The sequence below is a fragment of the Dromaius novaehollandiae genome, chromosome 8 (genome assembly GCF_036370855.1).
Source record: "Dromaius novaehollandiae isolate bDroNov1 chromosome 8, bDroNov1.hap1, whole genome shotgun sequence".
Lineage (NCBI taxonomy): Eukaryota > Metazoa > Chordata > Aves > Casuariiformes > Dromaiidae > Dromaius > Dromaius novaehollandiae.
In genome coordinates this window covers 20,238,749-20,252,159 of record NC_088105.1, presented here as the reverse complement: position 1 = coordinate 20,252,159, position 13,411 = coordinate 20,238,749, and the positions used below count along the sequence as shown (strand labels likewise).

General features: G+C 44.1%; 3 protein-coding genes across 8 annotated transcripts in view; 1 reads left to right on the top strand and 2 right to left on the bottom strand.

The window, feature by feature from the left end:
• The window catches only part of CDC14A (cell division cycle 14A), a 67,154-nt gene extending 66,035 nt beyond the window's left edge, over positions 1–1,119 (bottom strand). For 2 of the 5 annotated variants that reach the window (XM_026094259.2, XM_064515840.1), the window contains exon 1: positions 265–717. In XM_026094259.2, coding sequence (XP_025950044.1) covers positions 265–370 — 106 coding nt within the window. In that variant the 5' untranslated portion in view covers positions 371–717. Of the gene's footprint in view, positions 1–264; positions 718–816; positions 857–976 lie in introns of those variants that run through there. The other 3 variants (XM_026094260.2, XM_064515841.1, XM_064515838.1) reach the window with 3 other exon arrangements.
• A 3,246-nt stretch (positions 1,120–4,365) lies between these two features.
• EXTL2 (exostosin like glycosyltransferase 2) lies at positions 4,366–12,630 on the bottom strand. Of its 2 annotated transcripts, XM_064515833.1 has the most exons (6): positions 12,429–12,630; positions 11,654–11,770; positions 10,688–10,760; positions 8,996–9,423; positions 7,571–7,641; positions 4,366–6,950 (listed from the first exon to the last, which is right to left on the bottom strand). In XM_064515833.1, the coding sequence occupies exons 3-6, from the start codon at positions 10,690–10,692 to the stop codon at positions 6,459–6,461; spliced, it is 996 nt and encodes a 331-aa protein (XP_064371903.1). In that variant the 5' UTR covers positions 10,693–10,760; positions 11,654–11,770; positions 12,429–12,630; the 3' UTR covers positions 4,366–6,458. The 2 variants fall into 2 exon arrangements, with proteins under 2 accessions (XP_064371903.1, XP_064371902.1); XM_064515832.1 differs by lacking the exon at positions 11,654–11,770.
• The window catches only part of SLC30A7 (solute carrier family 30 member 7), a 32,136-nt gene continuing 31,317 nt past the window's right edge, over positions 12,593–13,411 (top strand). The window contains exon 1 of the mRNA XM_064515831.1: positions 12,593–13,262. Coding sequence (XP_064371901.1) covers positions 13,183–13,262 — 80 coding nt within the window. The 5' untranslated portion in view covers positions 12,593–13,182. The remainder of the gene's footprint in view (positions 13,263–13,411) is intronic.

The window sequence follows — 13,411 nt, the reverse complement described above, 5'->3', positions numbered from 1 at the left end:
GCAACAGGTGCCGGCCCCGTTTCTTGCCGGAAAGACAGAGGAGGAGGAAACTGCTTAGGCGTTCCCCACACCAGCACAGGGCAGCCGGCTGGCGGAAACCGCACGGCAGAGGGGGTCAGAGCAACACTGGCTGCGAGGGAGGCACACAACAGCCGGGGAGGAGGGGGAAGACGGGAAAGACCCCCGCGCCGCCGCGGAAGGCTGCGGCGAGCCGGCCCCCCGCAGTCGGGGGCGCCCCGGCAGGGCTCCCCGGCCGCCTCTCACCTTTCAGGAACTCGGAGGCTCCCCCCAGCACTTCGGAGGCGGCTGGCGCCGGCTCCATCTTAAAGAGGGCGCGGAGCGGCGAGGCGCGGGGCAGCTCCGAACTCATGGTGCCCGCGGGCCGCGCCGGCGGCGCGCTCGGCCAGGAGCCGCCCTTTAGGGCATGCCCGCCGGGGCCGCCCGCCGAGAGGGCCGCCGCCGCCGCAACCGCATGGGAACAGCGGCGGAGACGGCAGCAAGCTCCGGGACACGGCGGGCGAGCGAGCGAGCACAGGAACTCCGGCCCCACCCCGCCCGCAGCAGGAGCCGCCCCCGGACACTTAAGGAGGCAACGGGCCGTTACCAGGCGCCCCGCGGCGCTCTAGCAACCACGTTACCACGGCTTTGTTACACCGGCCCGCGGCCGAGGCGGGCCGCTCCCTGCCCTCCCCTCCCCGCTCGCCCCGGCTCCGCCCTCCGCCTCGCCACGGGGCAGCCCGCCAGCGCCCTGGCCCGCCGGGCAGCGGCTTTGCGCCCGGCACGGTCCCGCCCTCCGCCGCCGCCTCGCCCTCTCACCGCCTTCTCCGCCGAGCAGCGCTCGGGCAGCGCCTCCGCCCCCGGCCGCGCTTTCCTCCCCGCCCCGCCCCGCCCCCGGGCCCGCCCGCTACAGAATGTCCCTGGAGAGACGCGGGAGCTCCTGAGGCGGCAGCAGCCGGAGCTGGACCGGAGCCAGTACCTCCGCGATGCAGGTCCAGCTCAGGAGGGAGGTGAGCTAGGCGAGGCGGGGAGGCCGCCACCGGCAGGGAGGGAGGAGGGAAGCGCGTACCGAGCCCTCCGCTGCCTCCCCAGCCTGGAAATGCTACTCGCGGGGGGTCCCGGGCCGGCCGGCCCCGCGCCACAGTGTGGCGTGATGGACAAACCGGTTCGCCAATCCAAGGCCGCCTGTCTATCCCGCTAGCCAATGAGCGAGCAGAGCCTGGTGGGGAGGCGGCTGCTGCCGGGCAGCTGCGCCGCGGCTGCGGCTTCACCCCGCGGCCGCCCCGCGGCCGCCGGTCACTGGCGCGGGCCGCCCGCTCCCGGGTTTCTGCCAACTGTTGGGATCCCTTAGAGCAGGAGGAATTTTGTGTCTCCCCGTGAGTATTGTCTCCTGGGGAGAACTGGCGTGGAAACAAATATTCAGGGAAGAAACTTGTGAAAGAAAAGGACGACAGTCATCCTTCTCGCAAATACCGCCCGCCCGTGGTCACCGGCGCTCCCGTGCCGCGGCTCTCCTCAGCCCTCACCTCTCGGTGGGGACAGCGGAGGAGTTTATGCACGCTCGTCTACTCTGCTAATCATAAGTGAAAGCAACAAAGTACGAAGCTTAAATGCTAAAAAGGCAGGAAAACACGAAAGTTTCTAAGTACCTACATGACGAACAATATCTTGGTTAATTCTGTGTTATGGTACAGTAACGTTCTTCTGTCCGGCACGACACTCCGCCTGATGCCTTGGTTTAGGCTATGGGCTCTCGTAGAGAACTTACCCAGTGATGAAACTTTCACATATACTCGAAGGCTGTAGTAACACTACACAAAAGTACTTACAGCTTGTTGTTTTAAAAAGTGAAAGATTGACTTCTGGTGGTCAGAAAAGCAATTAACGTATTGCCAAAGAGCTACGAGCACTGGAAGTGTTATGTAGAAATACCTCCCCCCCCCCAAAAAAAAAAGAATTAGCACCACACAAAGCAGAGTCTCCCATTTTCACAACCGAACAAGCAAAAGGTAACAGAGAAGAGGTGCTGTGTTGAGAAGAGAAAGGTTGCTATTCTTTCCCAAAGGCAGAAAAGCAAACAAACCCCGAAACACCTTAAAAAGACATGGTGATAGAAAATAATATGCTGCTGTGAGGTCCAGGTTGTTATCACCATGTTTTCATAACACAAACCTACCATGATTACAAGTTCACATAATTAATTACAGTGTGCTGCTGGTGAGGTTTTAAGTAAAACACTCAGAATCTTTATTAGTCAAGTGTCGTAAGTACAAGATAACCTTGAAAGCCATATAAATACACTCATGCGGAAGTGCTAAAGACAGGTAATTCTCTCATGCATTTATTTATTTTTTTGTTTATTTTTGTTTTTGGCATTGGTTTCAATAATTTGTATCCACATTCTTTTATTTTTCTTTTTTCCTTTTTTTTCATAGCTCCAGAACTAATATTCCTAAACATATCTCTCTTGGACTCTCAGTCAGTACTAAGTACTATTCCATGTAAGATGCTTGCAAGATTGAGTCTTCTATAACAGTAATTAAATAAGGGCTGTTGGAGACTATTTTCATGGAAATCAAGCAACATCTTGCAGTAGAAATTGTCTAAATTTGGGGTGACATATCCTGTAGAAAAGTAGATATCGATGTATTCTTTACAGAACCTTAGCTTCTTAACCGTTTTTTCTACTCAAACTTTCATTACAGGCCAATGTTACACAAATTTGTAGGTACACTTGAGTAGAGTTTGTATGAGCATATGTATAGCTTTAGCTAAGGTATCTTGGGCAACAGAAGCGAGGAGCAGTATAGCAGGCTAGCTACCTAGTACCTAGAATCCCTAGATACACACGCTTCTTTTTAAAGCCTATGCTTTGTAAATCTATCTAGTGAGATGCATCTAGGAGGGAAACATGACTAGAAACTGAAGCCCCACTGTCAACTGTTTGTGGATTGCATATGTACCTTTGACAACATTATAAATACTTTTAGTTGCCCATTAGTTCTCATTAGTGGCAATTAGTTAAAGCCTTTGTAAGCACAGAAAATAAGCCTTCCCTTCTTCCCCGTAAAAAATATCTACTAAATAATCCCCATGCTTTATCAGTTCTAATATTGTTTCTTACAGCTTTTAGTATGATTGATCTAGCAAAATTCACTTTATAAAATGCTAGCTTTAAGAATCCTATTTTCATCTCATACTACTTTGTTATTACAATAAATTCTAATTACTATCTTTAACATTTTTGGTTGTATCAAATATCTAGACTACAGTGACATCTTGTGGCTTTTTAACTTTCGTTTTTAACTTCAATCTTCTTTTAACTTTAGTCTTGTAGTCCTGTTGCATCATTTTAAGACTATATCCTTTTTAATAATTAAAACTTCCTGAAACCAACTTTTTGTTAAACTTTACAAATTGAGTTGAATAAACAATAAAAAGGATTTTAAAGTATGATTTTAGATATTTTTTTAATCCTGTGTGTTGAACACTGATTTCTATAGAACATTCAGAGTGGATGATGAGTCTGTTTAGATTTCGAGATACTTCTAAATGACATCTAGATAATCTCTTAGAACAAATCATCATGTGCATACTATCTTGTTAAAAATATAAATGAAATTCTCATTAATAGAGTCCATTAAAGAATCATTAGGCACTTTTATAACCATCAAAGGATAATTCCTAATTTAATTTTCTATAGTGAAATAAGTAATAGCTCAATTTTGAAGCTGGGGAAAATAAAACAGATTCTAATGATGCTGTTTTTCTACTGTTGCTGTCAAAAAGGAGTGTCTAAATTAGCGTTAAAGGATCTACCGAGTAGCCCAGTCTTTTTGTATTGGTGGTCTGCATCTGACATTAAAATATCCCTTAAAAACGTGTATTTTACATGTTGCCTAAGACAATTTGTTATTCAGCTCCCAACTGGAACCTGTTATCCTGCAAAATGAAGACAAATGTGTTATGTATAAGAAGTTACTGACATTAAACAACTAACTAACCAACCAAACAACCCCCCCCCCCAACTCCCGTACCACCACCACAAAAACAGGGAAAAAAAAACCAAAACCATTTTGATTTCTAAGCACAATGAGTTGAGTTAGGGCTAGAACTGCAGTCTAACCTTTGAATTTTCTTTGATATCCAAGCCTAACTGCTCAAGGCTGTGTTTTTTGATGGCTTTTGCCCCCCTGCCCCTTGTGTGTGGGCCTTACCTAACTTTAAATGAATATGTGCCAACAAGTACCTGTGTTTTTTAAAAAATGAGATCTTAGTGCTGTGCATGTGTATGCAAATTGTGAACATACTTTAGACATCTAACACTGGAAAACTTGGTCAATAGTGTGAAAATAAGCACATAACAAATCTGTTTATGTATTTTATTTGACAATGGTACAAATTAAGTTTACCAGTATAATAAAAACTGGTTCTATTAATTCCTTGACTGATACAGAAAAGCAACGCCCCTACCCCTCCTCCCCCCAAAGAAAACCCACCCCAAACAAACAACCCAGTACTGAGATTTGGCTGAGATGACAATTCATTTCACATTTTAAAAGCAGGTAAACAATATCTGTGAGTCTTCACAATTTTAGTTGATACTGCACAGAACAGAAATTACAGAAGACCAATAAGTAAATGAAAGGCAATAAGCTACCATTAGGAAATCTGCATTTCTGAAAAGACTGTAGATCTATTTGTATACTACTTATCATTACACCACGATAATTAAAATCTACTTTTCACTATCACAACAAAATTAAGCAGGTTTTACACTGCTATGTTAAGATTTTGACCCTTAAATCTTACAAAAGTACTAGGAAGACTTCACTGAACGTAAAACAAATCCTCTAATACTGAAAGAACAGGGCGAGATAGCCCCCCTCCCCCAAGTCAGAGACCGTACAGCCAGAATCAGCCCAACTGTAAAGAACTTGTTACACTTTCAAATAATCCTTTTGTTCAGCTAGCCTATTTAAAATAAATATATATATATATATATATACACACACCATTTGTGTACTGGAAATAAGCTGTTACTGATTGCCCATGAATTCCTTTGCACTGGTATTGAGAATCGATTAAAAGCTGATGCTGACATCTACTTTAGATGCCAGATTTGATTCCACTCTGTGATCCAACAAAATCACTGCCTTTGGTTCATTTCCTCCACACCACAAAACAAGTTTTGTAACTGCAATGAAAATGGATTTTGTCCCACCTATGTTAATACAATGTTTCCAGACTACACAGACTCCCAATCTAACAAAAGCTATTAATAATAGCTCTGTTTCTTGCTATAGATGAGGTCAGAGACTGATAATAGTCAGGCCCTGTCAAATATCACTGTACCTTAAAATACCTTTTATAATGCTTTACCCATTCATTGCATGACATTTTAATTCCGTTGTCATAGCCACCAAAAGCAGAGATGAAAGGAACCAAAAGTAAAGTGAACATTCCATTGAAAGAGAAGTTAAAAAAATACTAGACCTATAATATTCCAAAATATACACTCTGGACTAAATGTAAAACAGCTCATTCCTATTTGGAGTTGTAAATAAGATGTTTTTAAAACTGAGGATTTGGGGGGGCACATTTTGTAACAATGTACATGCAAAATATCAAAACAAAACTAAGTACTAAAGGGAGTGTTAATAAGCAATATGGCACCTATTTCTTTTGGCTGCACATGTAAGAATCATATTTCATGTATTCATTTTTCTTACATCACCATCAACTAGGTTTTACCTTTCAATTGATTAGCATTGTTTCAGCAACTCCAGAAAAAGAAGCTGTATCAAAGAGATCATTATCCACTATCTTAGCAATATCACATGTTGTAGGCAATAGTTTTAGGGCTGAGATTAAGGTGTAGTAGTCTTCTGGCTTGCTTTCATATCAGCTTCAGGAATATCTCAGAATACAGAATAATAGCTTATATACAAACTTCAAAGGGGTTTTGTACAGGAGTCTAGAAGCCTAGCCAACAGCTTACTGTAGCCCTTCTATAGTTTCCTGGGGAACTGCAGTGAGGTGAGGAGGGGAAAAGGAACACGTCTCAACATGCGACTATCAAAAATATGCCTAGACATCATTTGACTAGATACATATATTACAAAAGAATATATATATAAAGAATGGTAAATCAAAACTCCTACTGAAGTGTAGGAGTGCATTTTTGTGTGCATGTTTCTGAACAGCTGGCCTGTAATTAACTGTAAAAAGCTTCTTGGATTTTTAAGGAAAGAGGATGATTTTATTACACCTAAACATTAGCATACAGTTTTTAGTTTACAGAATTAGTAAGGAAGGAAAAAATACATAAAAAGCCATACGGAAAAAATTCAGAGGCTATGAATATGGATGACCAAGATGCAGTAATCTATACTTATCTCCTTGCACTTAGTACAATTCACTGAGTATTGGTTAACATCTGCCCTCTTAAACAGATCAGTTTACATTTTATTTTTGTGATTGGCATAATTAGGAAAACCAAACTGAGAAATCATGATATTAGAATATTTTAAGGGCATGCCATCGTAAATATTAACCAGTTTGTTTACACAATAAGATCTCTGTAACAAATGCTCTGCTCGGTGCCACATCCCAGAATAGCCACTGTTAGTGTCTTTTTCTAAATTCCTTATATCAACAGGCTTCACAAACACTCCTGAAGACTTTCCAGTATGCTTTGCCACTAGAAAATTCATGGCAATATCATCACAATTTTGAGTTTCATCTATTAAGGCATAAACAGCTTCTGGCTGTTTTTGAAAATCTGCTAGATATCCACTGTGGAAAAATGCTGCACCAATAAGTACCATAGAATACTGATCTCCATTTCCAAATCCAGGGTTCTGCAATTCAAAGCTGCCATATGTGTATATACCCGAAGGAGTAGAAATGTGCTTTCTAGGAACAAATCCCACTATCTGCTCTGGAAATTGCTGAAAGAAAAAAAAAACAAAAAACATCTTAAATAGTTTCATGAGAGAGACTTCTGCTTTTTTTAAAGTGATGGAAGCACAAAAGTATCGCCAAGAAAGACACAGAGAATGAAACTGTCAGCCTATGCCTCTCTGATCTGCATAAATGTTGCACTTAAATACAGGTTTACAAAATGGACACAATAATGCTTCATTCCACTTCATATAGTGCCAAGAAACATCTACCCAAAATTTACAGCTGTAAATCTGGTACTCAAAATAAGTCTACAGACAATCTTTATTAGGTAAAGAGAGAGAAGAAAAAGTTTTTTTGTTTTGCAGCCTACTAATCACTTTAAATACATTCAATAGTCAACAACTTCAGTGTTCATGTGTAAGAATTTGAAAAATTGAACAATTTGAAAGTCACAGAGTACAGGTATAACTACCACTAAAGAAAACTTTTGCAATTTCTACTATGTAATGCTTCAAGCTTTTAATATTTAACTTTACAACTAGAACAACAATGGTAATACAGTTCAACACCAACATTATGATACCACATTACTTTTTATAATTATAACCATTCATCTCAATTATAACTTGCAAATACTGCCTGCCAAGGTTAAAAAAAAAAATACCTGCCAAACAGAGAAGGCAAAAGCAAGGTCATGGGCACTGACTAGTGTATCATCATCCATCATTAAAACAGCTGAAGGAAGGAAAAAAAATTAAACTTGTCAAAAGGTTAAATACATGAGTCCATTATGCAGTACAACATTTGGCGAGTTAGCTGGGAAACTTGTATAACTATTAGGCTGAACTTCAGAACTGAGTCATAATTCCTTGAAAGTAGACTGAGAAAACATACTTAGATATCAAAGTTAAAGCAAGGTTTCAGCTTTGTGATAACTGGAACCAAATGTAAGTTTTAGATTACTTGCCATGCTATAACAAAACTTATCTCAGCCAGCCTACAATACAAATTGGTTTCTAACTTTGTTTAAAATAGAACTGTAATAAAAAGAATCAGATACCATTCTTTCGTGTTCAAGATTAGTTACATGTAAGGAATTTCTAGTATCAGATATTACCCATCTCCTCATTATTTGCAAGTTCTAAATAAGCAAGCTTAATAAATTACACAGGCAACATTCAATATAATTAACTATAGCAGAAGGAATCTTTGCCTTAGATTTTAGGCAAAAGACTGCGTCAGGAAGGGGAGAAGGGAAGATATTCTTAAGATCAGAATTCCAGGTGTGTTAAGAATTTTAAGTTTATGGTCAGTATAATTGTATTAAGAGCAACAAAACATTCTGAGAGTTGAAGTTGCTACTGTCTTCCTAGAAGTCATGGGTTGAGTAGCATGGCATGTTAGGAAGAGGGCCGTGAAACAGAAGAATTACCTTTACTAATCATGAGTAAGGCCAAGTCTGTAATGCAACATACGGGTTTTGTTCACTTGAGACAAACAGGACTTATTGTTGTGCTTCTCCTGGAAAGAGCTTAGGAAGAATATTTAGATGTACAGCCCAAGGACTGGGGAAAATACATGCATGATTTGAGTGAGAAAGCCAAACATCTGGAGAAGGGAGTTTCTCTGAAAAGCAGGACATTCTTCTGAACTTTGTCTGAAAGTCTGTGGACTAAATCAAATCTTTACCAGTTAGCTTAAGTCTAAATTAAGGCAGAGACTGGACAAATACATGGAGTTTTAATTTCGGTTTACACTATAAAGGGAAGAGAGGCCAAATTACCTATGTTTGCCTAAGAGCAGCCACAGCTGCAAAGGCCCAGGAAATGTATTCAACATCCCTCTTTTTTTCCATACCCTTCATTGACAGGCTGTAGTCCGCTACTGGGTGGTATGCATTGGTCCGTTACCATAACATAGCTTTCTTCTATATTATCCATATATATATAGTTTTTTAAGTTGAATATCTGTTGGGCCCCTTGAACCCACTTGTCTATGGATTTTTCCATAATATAACTCAAACCATCTCTCTTTTAGTACACAGATTTTAAGTGTGAAAATATTAGTAGCAATATGAGCTGCTTATTACCTTTTGTTTCCAGCTCAGGGAAATTCTGGAGTCTGTTCCTCATGCGATTTACCGTTTGAACTTTAAAGACAACGGGGACAGGATGAGGCCCCAGGGAATTCCACATCTCCTCTGGTATCTTCTCACCAACATTGTTCCAAACAACAATTACCTTGTGCAGATGGGGAATGGCTTGATAATGATTTAAAAGTTTTAGCAGTAAGTCGGTTCTATTGTATGTCTGCATAATAAGGGTAAATGAATCCAAGGCAGACTGACTCTGGGTTTTTGGTTCCCTTCTCAAATTGGGCATTTTGTCATCTTTGATATTGGGAAGCAAAGCTGTTAAAGCACCTGCTACAAGAAGTAAGACAATGATCACCACAGAAGTGAAGCGAAGTAGGCGGATTCCCATAACTCGTCCTGGAAGCTTACAGAAGTGAAAATACCTTAAAAACAAGAGAGGAAAAATTATTGGTCTCATGTATACATATCTCCCTTACTCAAAACTCCCACAGAATTGGGCAGACTTTTAAGTAAATAAATGAGTGAATAAATAAGGAGAATTTTAGGGCTTGGACCAATTACTTTCAATTATCAAGAGATACTTCTGGTACTCAATTTCTAATGTTGTTTGATTTTCACTTCCACAATTATTTTTGGTTAACTTTGAATTTCACTGTTCTGTGAAAATTAATCTAGTTATTCTTTAATTCTAGATTGTATATCATCTCTTTCCATTTTCTCAATACCGCGTTTTTAACTAAACATTTACGTACCTCACCAAACCCATCCAGCTGAAATTAGAAAACAAACTTGCACAGAGCTTAACTTCAGTGTTTCCAGCACTGCAGAACTCTGCCTTAGCTGGGAAACAAAAGGGCAATCAGGTACCTCCTCAAGAGCTCTGGCAGAAAAGAGGAAGTAAAACGCTCCTACACTTTTCCTCTGCTCAGGCCCCATATACAGAAGGAACAATCTCAATCACTGGTTTTCTGGACCTTTTGTCAACAATTTTTGTATCTGCTCGATAATGACTATTCAATGTGGAAAATATTATCCAGATCACATTAACTGAAGCTGTAACATAGGTGGAGCAAAGGAAACATGCCAGATGGAGTAATGTATGAATGCAGCAACAACAGTATCAGAGCTGGTCTGCTAACTCTAGAACTCAGCAAAAGCTGGCAGTGTCAGAGGCTAGGTGCTAGCTATCAGCTGACTGGGGGGCAGCCTTAGGGTAAGGTGGGGGTTTCTGGATCCTCACGGTTTGGGGACTGGATAGGAGCTCTCACAAGGGTAGCGCTGACAGCCGTGCCTCTTCCAGGTAGCATTACCAGTTCTTCAAAACTTTACAAATTGCAAACTTAGCGGGATCCAGCAGCCATTGCATAGCATAGTTTTCTCCCCAAATGATGTCACGTGCATTTGTTCTTCACCATTACTCCCAAGATAGGTATGAATCAGATACAAGATCAAAATTCTAAGCTTACGCATCTACGAATATTATTCATGCCACTCTATTAGTGCTTTTTACGATTTCAGTAGGAAATTCTGCTTAAATTAAGTGATCCAGGTCAGCCTCATCAATTAAAATTCTTGAGCGAGTGTTTGAAGTTTTTCATGGCAGTTTTCATTATTCTTTTCACAGTGCGTATACCATGCTTGAAGATATGAATGTAAATTATTTTAGTCTAAAAGGCCTCAACTTACCTCATTGTTGCCAAGTACGATTGTTTTTCCTCACTTTGTTTTACAAAAGGGCAGTTGTTTGTGATATTTTAATCTGTTGGAAATCAAAGGGACTTTATTACTGAAGATCAAGTTATCAAACATGGTACCCAACATCCTTTTACAAGTAAACATTCTCAGTCACTGGCAGATGTACCCATTCTTGGCAATTATCCAGTCCTTTTTCCTCTTGCCCCGTTGAATAATTGTCTCTGCCTTTCAATGAACTCTCCAGAAAGAGGTTGTTAAAGCAGTTTGTTAAAAGGTTGAACCCCCACCCCCACAATATTTGTCTTCTTGTAAAATTGCTGTTTTGTATTATTGTAATGCTTGTGGTCAACCACCGAGATGAGGTAGGTCTCCAGAATCTCGCTCCAGTGCCCTATTCAGTAGGCACCACTAAAATACATATTTGGCTACCAGAGCCAAGCAAGTAGTCTCAATAACAATTCCTTTCTTTTCTGGCTCATCCCCTTCAAACTCTCTATCCACCAAGTTTACCAGTTGCATTACAGCTTTAAGATATGGTATTTTGATTTTTCCTATCTTGTCTGTCCACAAGGCAAAAGGAATGGAAATAAGAGCATAAGGCAAAAGGAATGGAAATAAGAGCATAAGGCAAAAGGAATGGAAATAAGAGCATAAGGCAAAAGGAATGGAAATAAGAGCATAAGCACAAAAAGTAAGGATGCACAGGATGCACGATAGAAACCTAAGTTTGTTAAGTTTCCTAGGTTGTTATAGGGATGGACCTATGAAAATGTAGACAGTAAGAACTTTGATTTAATAATTGAGTCTATGTCAAATTTCATAAGAGCAATTTGTTTTAGGTTATATAAACTTTGTGCTTAAAAATACAGAATTTCCAATTTGCATGTATACCACTTATATATCAATATGAATATGTCCATACATACAGGACTTCACAAGGCTAAGTTCCACTTTTACCAGTGACTTAACGTGTGGTGCTGGCGAAGTCCCTGGTGCTATTTCCGGAGGCTGATGACCGGTTTGGGTTCCTTCATTGCACAGGTGTACAAACTGAGTCACTGTCACGCCTCACTTCTAAAAATGAGCGGCAGCTATTAAGCACTTCTCAGACCCAGCAGATCTCCATCACAAATTGATACAGCCAAAATCATGTGCTTTTAAAAAGGTGAGCCTTAGATTTTCTCCCCCCATTTGCAAACTAGATATAATATTTACCAACATCATCATGATGTGTAAAATTTTAAATTCCACTGAAGATAAAAATATAAACGCTGTTTATTGTGGTAACAAAACGTCCTAGCTTTCCCTGCATTCTTGTGCTTACGCAATTGCATACAGCGGGCTGTAATAACGAGTAAGGATGGGATTATTATACAGTCTCTATTCAAAACGACCCCCTATATAAAATGTTTAGAATTAGCAGCGTAGCACTTTCTAGTAAAAATGTGCTGCTCAGTTTAGCCAATTCAGTAAGGAAATTGCAGTATAAAAGTGACCTCTTAAAAATTCTCCAAATACCCCCTGTAGACAATAACCTCTTTAAGGAAAACTGACGCGAATAAAAAATAAAAGTCAAAATACGGTATTTTAACCCCGGCTAAGGCCGGCATTTCCCTGAAGGCCCCCCCCGCCGCCCGTCCCCGCGCGGACGGTGCCTCCCGCTTCATAACCCCGCCGTGCTGCCCCCGACCAGGCGGCAGCCCCCCCCCCACGCCGGGACCCCGCCGCTCACGCTCCAGCTGCTCCCCGCGGCGCGGCGCGCTCGCCCGCCTCTCGCCGACTGCCCGCAGCTGCGGCGCGGCGACGGGGCGCCAGGCCGCGCGGGAGGGGCGCGGGGAGGCGCGGCCCGCCCGCTCCGCTGACTCAGGGGCGGCCCGCGCAGCACCGCCGCAGCACTACGCCGCCGTCGCTTCCTGCGCCGCGGCGCCCCGCTTCCGCCAGCGGCCCCGGCCCCGGCCTCCGCGCCCGCAGCCCTCCGCCCGGCCCGGCGGCGCTGCGGGGTCGCGGGCGGCCTCCTGCGGCCCTTCCCCGGGAGCGCGGGGGGCGAGGGCCGCGGCGTCGCGTTTTTATGGGGCGAGAAGCTCGCGCGGACCGGGTGAGAACAGAGTCAGCTCTCATTCATTCATTTATTTATTTATTTATTTATTGCCGGCCCCTGACTCAGTGAGGAGGGGAGGCGCTCCCGGCCCCAGAGCGCAGCGGCGCCACACCCTGCCGCAGCCCCCCGCCCCTCGGCGGCGCGAGCGCCCCCGGCCCCGCCCCCCGCCGGGCTGCGCCGCCGTGGCCCCGCCCCCCGGCGCGCCGAGGTGCCCGGAGCCCCGCCCCCGCGGTCGGGTCGTAGCGCGGCGGCGCGGTAGCGGCGCGCAGGCGCGGTAGCGGCGGGCCGGAAGTGTGCCTGGCGTGCGGGGCCGGCCGCGGGGGGGGCGCGCTCCCGCCCCCGCCCTGCCTGCGCGCCCGCCTGCCGCGCGCGCCGCGGCCCCGGCACGATGCTGCCCCTCTCCATCAAGGACGACGAGTACAAGCCGCCCAAGCTGAACCTGCTGCGCAAGGTCTCGGGCTGGTTCAGGTGAGCGGGCCGAGGCGCGGTGGGGCGGGAGCCGCCGGCCGGGCCGGGCCGGGCCGCGCCGCGGTGGCTGGGGCGGCGGCGGAGCCCCGTGGGGGGGCCGGGGGCGCCGGGGCTCCGGGGCTGGGCCCCCCGCTCCCCGCCGCTGCGGC

Excerpts from the sequence above, each read along its gene's own strand:
- EXTL2 (XM_064515833.1), bottom strand. Across the intron at positions 7,642-8,995 it reads CCCTGAGCTGGAAACAAAAG|CTGTTTTAATGATGGATGAT; the intron begins GTAATAAGCAGC and ends TCCTTCCTTCAG. Across the intron at positions 6,951-7,570 it reads TTGCCTTCTCTGTTTGGCAG|CAATTTCCAGAGCAGATAGT; the intron begins GTATTTTTTTTT and ends TTTTTCTTTCAG.